Source organism: Hydra vulgaris, chromosome 09, assembly GCF_038396675.1.
Source record: "Hydra vulgaris chromosome 09, alternate assembly HydraT2T_AEP".
Taxonomy (NCBI): Eukaryota; Metazoa; Cnidaria; class Hydrozoa; order Anthoathecata; family Hydridae; genus Hydra; species Hydra vulgaris.
The window spans coordinates 36973766-36984687 of record NC_088928.1 but is presented as its reverse complement, the minus strand read 5'-3'; the positions used below and the strand labels follow the sequence as shown (position 1 = coordinate 36984687).

General features: G+C 30.6%; 1 protein-coding gene across 1 annotated transcript; it reads left to right on the top strand.

Annotated features, from left to right (window-relative positions):
* The first annotated feature begins 5521 nt into the window (after positions 1-5521).
* Positions 5522-7156, top strand: LOC136085445 (tigger transposable element-derived protein 4-like). Its single transcript, XM_065806751.1, has one exon. The coding sequence runs from the start codon at positions 5522-5524 to the stop codon at positions 7154-7156; it is 1635 nt and encodes a 544-aa protein (XP_065662823.1).
* The last annotated feature ends 3766 nt before the right edge of the window (positions 7157-10922 follow it).

Here is a 10922-nt window from a genome sequence, read left to right as displayed (position 1 = left end):
TATTATACAAAGGTGTTGAATAAAATATTGAGTTATAATATTGCAACAATAACTATATAAAAATTTGCTTGCATGCATTGGTTTATGCTTTTATAGTCATTTAATATGTAATGTATTCTGAGCTGATTAATATGTGAATGTATTCTGACTGATTGCCTGTTTCATTATATTCCATTAGAGAGTGGAATAATGAAAAAGACACACAGACAGTCTATTATTATTACTGTATATAGTCGAACTGCTTTTTTATGCGATGTTATTTAAGTGGAGATAATTCCAATAATAAATGTACGTGAACTTTATATTTAAAAATAACTGTGTTACATTTTTTTGATTTGTTTTAGTAATAAAATGGTTAATAAATGTGTTGTTAGAAACTGTAAAACTGGTTACTCTAACGGTCCAAAAAAGTCAACATTTCATTTTCTTGAAGAATTTGATTTGCGAGAATGATGGATATACTTTGTTAATAGAAAAGAATGGGTTCCATCAAAATATTCAGCTATTTGTGTAAATCATATGATGACAAACTTATTAATTACGATTTGTGTAAATCATATGATGACAAATTTATTAACCAACTTTGAGATATTTAGGAAAAGATGAGTTTGAAGATTTTCAAAGTGTTGATAAAATAATTAATCTTGATTCTTTGACAGAATAACATTCTCTGCTAGGCTTTACATTTAAAAAAATTCATGATAGTGTGGTTTATTATAAACTATGTTTTGATGAAAAATCTGGCATACCAACTGTTTTTGAGTCAATAACTGTAAATAAAAATCTATATGTTTCATTTTCATATAAAGGCTATCATATTTCTTTATCTGAATGGTTTCGTAGTGGTCATAATTGCAAATTACCAAACTGTAGTATGTTAGAAAATTTTCCTGTCTATATTAGAAATAAAGCCAATGATATGAATTCAATTTTGACCGAGTTAAATGAAATTAGATACTATTCTCCTCAAGGCAGACCTCCATATTCTGCATCCCTTAACGTTATGCACTAGTTTTATGTCACACTTCAGCACAGTCTTATAAGTTATTGTTAGAACAACTACCTTTACCAACTTTTAGTTTATTTAGAAAAATCCAAAGTGATATAAATGCATATAAAGTGATATAAATGATATAAATGATATAAAGTGATATAAATGCATATAAAGCTATAACAGTTTTGTTACAAAAATATTGTGTATCAAGTGATTGTGTGCTTCTTGTGGATGAAATGTATCTGCAAAAAGCAGTCCAATATCAAAGTGGGAAATAAATTGGTGAAGATTCAGAAAGTAGTCTTTATAAAGGTGTTGTTGTTTTGATAATTATAGGGCTTCAAAAATCTATTCCTTATATTGTGAGATCATCACCTGAAGTTTGCACAATATGATCATGGTTGAAAAAAGAAATTGATTAGTGCATTATCTTATTGCACCAATCAGGTTTTAAAGTAAGAGCTATTGTTACAGATAATACAATGTAGCCTGCTATATATAATGTATATAATGTAACATTGCTGTTACTATAGCAGGCTACATTGCTAAAAAAATTGAAAAAAAGATTTAAATGTCTATCTTGTGGTCAAAAAATGGTTTCTACAGACCAAGATGTTCTTAATAACGAATATCTGAAAATATTATCCAGAGGTGGACTTATATGTCCAAGTCAATCCTTGTCTGATTTTATTTATCATCTTTTTAGTATTCTAGATATTATTTCTCCTATTCTAATCAAACATTGCAGTTATTCTTTATCACTTAAAAGTTTTGCAGAACAAATTTTTAAGATTTATTATTTGAAATCAACACTGCGAGTATCATTCTTGGTGATACTCGCAGTGTTGATTTCACATGCGAGTATCCCCAAGAATGGGGAATTAAATATGGATCTCGAATCGTTATTAATATTTTTTATAATAATTTACAAAGAGAAACTACAGATTCTTTAAGAAAGGATCAGGTAAAAGAGTTTTAAAAAAGATAAAGAACTTAATACATATAAAATTACAAACCTTTGTTTTTATTTCCTGAGTTGTAAGTAGTCTTTGCAATATGTAAGTTTGTTTTAGTAGCATTTTGATACATAGCTATTTAAAGCCTATTTCAGTATTTCATATGTTATTGGAATATACTGAAACAGGAAATCAGTTAGCGAAAAATATTGCATATAGCATAATGTAATTACATGATGTAGGGATGTGAGAATATACGTTTTTTGCCTTAAAAAAAGTGTTTTAAAAATTGGTCCGCACTTTTTTTGATTTAGCAAAAAGTTGAATTAGGCCAAACCAGGCTGCACCTTTATTTTGGAACTAAATGAAATGAAATTTTGTATTTATTTAAAAAAAAGGGTAAAACTAAAATTTGATTTATTTCATGGTTATTTTTGTAAATAAAAAATAGTGTAATTTTACTTTTTAAATCTTTGATGTTTTTCTATGAATCACTGCTCCTAAAATAAGCAAGCGTCCTTCTTTAATTCAAAGGTTCTTATAAAATATTTATTAAACCACCTATCCTCAAAATTTGAAGTAAATCTGATGTGCTCATATTAAGTTTAGGTTTCCTCAAGCACCCAAGGTTTTTTTGTGAATTTGAAAATTTAAAGCATTGTTACCCTGAGTTCGCATATATAAAATTTCCGGATCACATGGCAGTTTTATTGAATTCTGATTGGCGCAACACTTATTTTTTTATTTCGCTTTTAAACTCTGAACAGATTATTAAACTTTGTTTTATTAAAAATACAAGTTGTTTGGTCTACTTTTCAGTCTATTATTTTGATTTTAGTGTATTTTTTATTAGATTTTTCATATAGATTTTTTATATTCTTTAGTGAATCGCAAATCTCAAAATGCCTAGAAATATTATTTTTGATCATCTTCAGTCTTTGTATAGTGATGTAACTTTTAATTCACAGACAACATGCCTCAAAGGACATGTTATTTTTTTATATTACAAAAATAAGTTTTCTTTTACTGCCACAGCAAATATTGTTAGTAAAAAATTTAGTTGTCAAACAACAAAAAATCAAGTCAGACATTTAATAAACAGCAGTGTTATTAAATTCAAAAAGAACATCTCAAGGGATATGTCAAAGTTTGAAAAAGTTTGTTCAGAAGTTTTCTTTAGGACAATAGTTCCCGAAGCTATTAATGAATTTTCATCAGCATCTACTCCAGCCTTTGTTGAAATTTCTCAACCATCTAATTCTTCAGTAAATCAAAATTTGATAAATCCAAATGGTTCAGGGGTTGTGCCAATCAAAGTTCAAGTTGAAGATCCAAGAGGAGCCTATGTGACCCCAATAAAAGCTAAATTAAAACGTCGTCTTACTTTATTAAAACAATCACGTAGTGATGAAAGAAAAAAATATAGGGAAGCAATTTTTAACACAAAGAGCAAACTTAAACAACTGCCTATTGAAGTAAGACTTTTGAAGAAAAAAATTTAGAAAAAAAATATCATTATTTGTAATCTTAGAAAAAAATTAAAATCTATTAAAGTTGAAGCAGGTCAACAAAACTGCAAAAGGCTGTTGTTATTATTAAAAAGACAGAGACAAAAATATCAGCAACTTAAAAAACAAAACTCTGAAATTCTACAACTTAAAGAAAAACTTGTTATAAATTCTCAAATAATTAAATCACTTGAGCATCAAAATCTTCTTCTTGGAGAGAAGATTCATAGTTTAGAATGCAATTTAATGGTTTCGAAGAAAAACAAAAAAACATATAATACAGAACTACAAACACTTGTTTTTGATGCTGTGACTAACCAAGTATCTGCAAATTGCATTTCTTCTTTAATTCAAAGTTTTACCCAACATCTAGGTGTTACCATTAAAACTGTTCCTTGCCGCACTACTGTCGAACAAATGGTTAGGGAACTAGGTGTTATCACTGACCTCCAAACAGCAGAAACTGCTATATCTGAAAAGAATTTAACACTTGGATTTGATGGCACAACTCAGGAAGGTGTACTGCGAGCTGTATTCACGTTACTACTAAAACCGGTTGTCAAGTTGTAGCGCTAGATGAGTTAAGTGGTAGCACATCAGAGGACTACGAGCAGCATATATGTCAAAGTGAATAAGGAGATGACACGCAGAGCAGAGCAAAAAAGGCAAAAAAAAAGATACAAAAAAAAGAAAAAAAATAGAAAAAAAATTTAAAATATTAGATATAAGTGTTGAAACTTTTGGAAACAAGTTTCCAGACATAAGTGAAGTAAATTTTAATGATATTTTGGATGTCATGTCTGGAGCTGTTACAGGCAGAAATATATGCCATATTTGGCATGAAGATGAAAAAAAGGTTATATACAATGGGAAAATCGAAAAAATAAAGAAAAAGATATACGATACATATGTTGTTGCTTATTGGAACAAGGAAGAAGATTATAATGATGCAATAGACTATGATATTCCAAAAGTTCAACTTGCTTGTGATATTATACTTGGGGACTTCATGATGGCATGAACATCTTTAAACGGAACACTTATCCATAAAATTTTAAAATAATAAAGTTTAATGTTTTTTTTATTATTTTGTTTGTACATATAAAACTTTATATTTAATTTTAATTTTTTTAATTATATATTCAGTTTTATATTTATAACTAGATATTTGTTTAATATACTCTAAGCTTTATTTTGATATATGATTTGTTAGTTGGAAGACAAAAATTTAGACGAATATACATTTTTTTGCAAAAAAAAATTAAAAAATTGGGTCCAACTTTTCATAGCCTCTCCATATATAAAAAATCGCAACTTAAAAATCTCATAACTTTTGAAGTAGGGGAGATGGGGGCGCATTGATCGCCGGGGCAGTATGATCTTCTGGCTTTTACTCGTTCATTTTTGCCTTACTAGAAGTGAGGTTGCAATTTAATTAACCATTATGCTTCCCTAATTGATTATTCGTAATATTTTTTCATAAGGTTATCAGCGTCAATAAAAAATAAAGAAAATATTGTTTTTCGTCATAAAAAGTGATTTTTTTAAATCGTACTATAATTCAAATATATTTTTATTTAGATGTCTGTATGGGTTAACAACAATTTTATTTTAAATTTGTAAGTGTTAGGTGTATAATATAATATATAATTTTTATTTGGCTGCAATTTATACAGTAGATATTGCTATCAATATGTTACCTATACCTATTGGGGTACATTGATCTTTGACTATGCGGGGCCTATTGATCGGAGGATCAAAGTGCCCCATAGAAGACGAAGTGCCCCATGTTTTTGTTTATAAGCAATACAGTTAAACGAATGGAATTGTATTTTTAATTTAAAAAAAAAACTATATATAAACAAACAATAGCTTTTAGCATTTCATTTTTTAAATCTACTTATGTTATAAGCTAGTAATATTAATACTATTATTTTATAATATCAAAAGAATAATATTTAACATAATAATTAAAAAATATTTAACATAATATTATTATGTTAAATATTCGCATTTATTAAAAACATATGTTTTCATTGATATATTTTTTTACAGATCTTAAAATGGTTAGAAATAGAATTAAAAAAACAAATAAAGTTGCTATACCAAGTGAAACAATGAAAGTAGCTGTTAATAAAGTTTTAAAAGGAACACAACTGAATGTTGTAGCACGTCAGTTTAACATAGATAGAATGACTTTAAAAAGATATTGTCGTAAAAAGAGGCTTAATCCAAATGAAGCTTTTAAGCCTAACTACAACAATAGACAAGTTTTTACAGCAGAAGATGAAAAAAGTTTATCAAGTTATTTACTAATTGCATCAAAAATGAACTATGGCTTTTCAACTAGGTCAACGCGATTATTGGCATATGAATTTGCTTTAAAAAACAATAAGATATGCCCATCATCATGGATCAAAAATAAAATTGCAGGCATTGATTGGTTGCAAGGTTTTATGAAAAGACAACCAGAGTTGTCTCTACGAACACCTGAAGCAACGAGCTTCGCTCGATCAACAGCTTTTAACAAACACACTGTAAGAGAGTTTTTTCAAAATCTTAAAACGGTAAGAAATCGATATAAATATAATCCTAACTGTATATATAATGTTGATGAAACTGGTTTAACAACCGTTCAAAAGCCGGTAAAGGTTTTAGCTGGTAGAGGAAGCAAACAAGTTGGAAGAATCACATCTGCAGAACAAAGAACATTGGTAACTGCATGTTGTGCCTCTAATGCTATTGGAAATTCCATTCCTCCATTATTTATTTTTCCTAGGGTAAAGTTTCATGATTACATGATTAAGGAAGGACCTCCTGGATGTGTGGGATTTGCAAATCCTTCTGGTTGGATGAACTCAGAAATTTTCATAGAATGGATTAAACATTTTGTTAAATATTCAAACTGTTCTCAGGAATCTCCAGTTTTGTTACTTCTCGACAGTCATGAAAGTCATTTTTCTGTTAAAGGCTTGGAGCTTGCAATTCAACACGGAATTACAATGATAAGTTTTCCTCCCCATTGCAGCCATAAATTGCAGCCATTAGATAGAACTGTTTTTGGACCATTGAAAAGGTTTTACAATTCTGCATGTGATAATTGGATGGTTTCAAACCCAAGACCAATGACCATTTATGATATTGTTTCAATAGTTCGAGAACCGTATACAAAAGCTTTCTCACCATCTAATATACAGACAGGATTTAGAGTAGCTGGCATTGAGCCATTCAATTCTGAAATTTTCAAAGATGACGAATATTTACCATCATCAGTTACAGATAGAGCTGCTCCAGATACAGTTACTATCACTCCTGTCAACAACATGGAATCTGAAATGATACCAGCACATGTTAATCACATAGAGTCTGAAATAACTATAGTAAATATTGAAACAAGTATTTTAAACAAAGTGTCAACAAGTGTTGCTTCTATAATCTCACCTGAGGTTTTAAAACCTTACCCAAAAGCATCTGCCAGAAAAAAAAAAGTTAAAAGTAGGCAGTTAAAAACAAGGATCTTGACTGATACTCCTGTCAGAAATGAAATTCGTTTGTCAAAAGAAAAGAAAATTTTGAAGCAAACCAAAAATCAACAAAAAGTCTCCACAAAAGATAAGAAAGGAACTAAGAATTACTTGCTTAGGAATAAAAAACAATGTGAACCAAAAGCTGCTTCACAACTTGACTTTCACAAATGATGAAATATTCTTAATCAAAATATTGTACTTTTAACAAGTTTTGTAAACTTAAAAGTTGTATTCTTATTTCAGTCTTTATATTTCAGTTCTTATAAATCTCAAGTTGTTGTAAAGTTTTAAACGTATATAAAGCGGGTAGCTTATAGCTGCTGTGATTTATACATTTTTTAATTAAAAATTAGACTAGTGGGTTTAACTGCTATATTTAAAAAATAATTAAAAAATTTAGATGTATTATATGTTATACAATATTACCCTTTGACTAAATTATTTACAAGATTTAGTTATAGAAGTGTTAAACGTTTAGATAATATTACGCATATAAGATCAATGTGCCCCGAGTCGGAGATCATAGTACCCCATAGTTTGGGGTACATTGATCTTTTGAGAGGGTTGTTTAAAAGTTAAAATTATTCATGTTTATCATTTTTTTAAATCAAAATATTTATATATTCCAAAAGCCAGATAGTTCTACATGTGTTTCGTAGTTAATAAGTTTTTACATCTCTTTCAGGTTCTGCGCAATTTTCAAAACACTGCTACGGCGATCAATGCGCCTCCACCTCCCCTACTTGACCTTCAGAGATAATTTTTATATTTTTAAAAAATTCAAAATTAGAGCCATATATTTATGTAAATGATACTGTTTTGTTTTGAAATTTCAAAATTTTCTCACATCCCTACATGATGATAATCTCAGATATTCCTCGACCATTTTAATAAAATAAACATTTGCCGTAAAAAAACTGGCCTCTTAATTTTTTCCGGAAAATGCAACAAATCAGGCCGTATAATAACAATAGGCCATGATCCCCCTTAAAAAAGATGTCATAAAATCATGACTTCCCTTCTTTTATTTTTAAAACAAAATCCGTTCTTAATTTAACCATTTTTATTGAAATTTTTCACATGAATTACATTTTCTGTGTTTGAATATCATTCAGAAGCTTATTGGGTATTTCCAAGTTTGTTTCAGTTTTTGTTCTTGTAGGCCTCCCTGAAAGAAAAAATTTGTTATAATACTCTTATTCTATATATTCTTTACTTAGTCTTTAAATAGTCTTTACCACATTTCGATTTTGTCCTCATCGAACCACTCAGCAGAGGCCGCGTTTTCTTCTAATGCAACTACTGCCATCAACTTTCTTTTGCGTTTGATAAGGAAGAGAAACTCGATACCCAGCCGGCACATTGAGTTGTAAATGCACATTTAAAACTTGTTTGAATACGCATAATTCTGGTATGTATGTATATATGGTCATTTTATCACGCATTAGAAATACGCCTCAAATGCGTTTAAAAACGAGTATTCAATGCGAATCCTACTGAGTATCAAACTCGCATTTGAAGCTCAAGTAAATACGCATAAAACACAGTAATTAGATATTATTCAATACAGTGTTTTTTTGGTATTAAATGCGCATTTAAAACTTTTCAGAATACGTGTTATTCACGAATATATGTTAGCCATTTTACCGAGTAGAACACGTACCAGAAATACGTTTAAGACGCTTAGATTATTAGACACATAACACCCGTCTAAAATGTGTTTTTATTACATGTATATTAGGGATATGACTTTTTTGCAACCTACTAGGCCTGTATCGTAATTCAATGAACTTTTATGTAAAAAGAACGAATAGATGTTTCATTTTGACATATTTTGAAAAAAGGTCACCCCAAAACCAAAAAATCGAATTTTCAATAGGTACACTTTTGTACAGTAAATGAATATTAAAGGCTGAAGATGTTGTAAGAGTCATACTCCTGTTGTTATTTTATTTATTTATGCAACATGTACTGTGATATAACAAAAAACATTATGTGATATATAATTATACAAGTATTACAAAATTAACAGTATCAAAGCGTCTAGTACAACAATATACATAACTGTCTGTGTCTATAGGCCTACTGTGTTTAGTACATGGGTCACATGATGCTCACGTCTCATAAAGAGTCTAGCGCTTATTACTTAGAATGAATCGAAGTTGCAGTTTGTCTTCCTTTCTGCAGGTAGCATACAGGTCTTGCATCACCTTGATTGCACGTTCAGCTATCTGATTACTTCGTGGTATGTCGATGACGGATGGCTCTTTCTTCCAGTGATTTTTGAATGACTGCAATGCCTTTTTGTAAGGCTTCAATACATCAGATAAATTCTTGAAGTCATTGTCATTGTACTTTTGACTACTAAACCAATGTTCTGCCCACTCATATGAAATGAACCTGCAAACCTTCTCCAAATTCTTTCTCGCTTCAGGCATAAGAATGAACGCCAGAATGGCGAGAATGGCTCTTGAGTTCCATCTGGCATTGCTCATATTAGGAATGTTCTGAAAGTGAATCAGAGGGAAGTTTCTTTGTTCTTCATAGAACCTAAACACTCTTGTTAAATGGTACAAAAACTTCATATCGTCTCTCCACCCTGATTTATCAAGAATTTCTACAGTTCCATTCACAAACTTATCCTTCAGTTCATCATACTTATTCAACAGTTCAGACACAAATGGGTATTCAATGTTTGGAGATTTGGTATCACCCCCAAGTTCTTCATCCATCACCAGACGGAGAATCCTGTCTAGTACGTGATGCTGACAACCGATAAATTGTGGTATTGTGACACCCTTTAATTTAAACATACGTTGCAACTTCACAACAACTCCATTTCTCTTCCCAGTATTGACGTTTGTTGTATCAGTAATGATCATCTTAATTGAATTCCACAAATTGTATTCATCAATAAGTTTGGCAATTTTTTCAGCAACAGTTTCAGCTTTGCCATCTTTTAAACGCAGTGCATCAAGTTTCACGTCAGTTCTTTCATTCTGAAGTACAACTACCTGATATTCCTTATCATCTATTCGTTTGCCGTCAAAGTGTAAGGACCACTGTTCCATTTTAAGTTGTTGTATCATTTCTTTTTTTAATTTACCTGCCTCTTTGAATATGGACTTGTAAATTGCTGATTGACTTGGAGTTGGAATATCAATACCTTGTTGTGATAATACATTGCATATTTTAGCAGCTTTCTTTGTGGAAACTCCACTTGATGTAACCATACTTACAGCAAATTTACTTTTGTAGTGCTTTCTAGTTTTTTTCTGAGTGTCCTCATCATCGTCTTTATCACCGTCGTCGTCTTCATCATCTTCACTCTTACTTTTGCAGTTTTCAGATTCAGTACCACTGTCTGTGGTAGACAGGACTTGTGATGTGGAAGGTATTGCTGTTCCAGACTGGACTTTCCTTCTCTTGGAAGGGTGAATGGTTTCTTTACTTGCCACTTGTCCTGTTGAGTACCCCACCTGTCCTTTACTTTCTTTTTGTAGGTGGTATAGACGTTTATCTTCCGAGGATAACCACTGGCCATTCACTTTCGTGATGTCAAATAATGCATTGAGAACATCATATTTTCCACGCTTGACACATTCATCATAGACCTTCAGCACCTTCATAAGCTTTGCTCTTATCACTTGATCAGACACACGTGGAAAATTCAGTTTATTGTCCCACAATTTTGTAATTTCCTTAGAAATTTGGTCTATTCGTTCTTTTCTTCCTTTAACATATGCTCCGAGAAACTGGTATCTTCCTACGATCTGCAATTGAAGTGGTATTCTGGATTTTTCATCGAGTGAATGTTCTTCTACAGCCACGCTTCCTCTTCTTCTGTGTGACTCTTGAAATCTCACCAAATTTTTAGTCCAAGTCTTCTTGTTCTTTGTTACTGTGGTATGACTTTTCTTGTGAGACATCATATAAT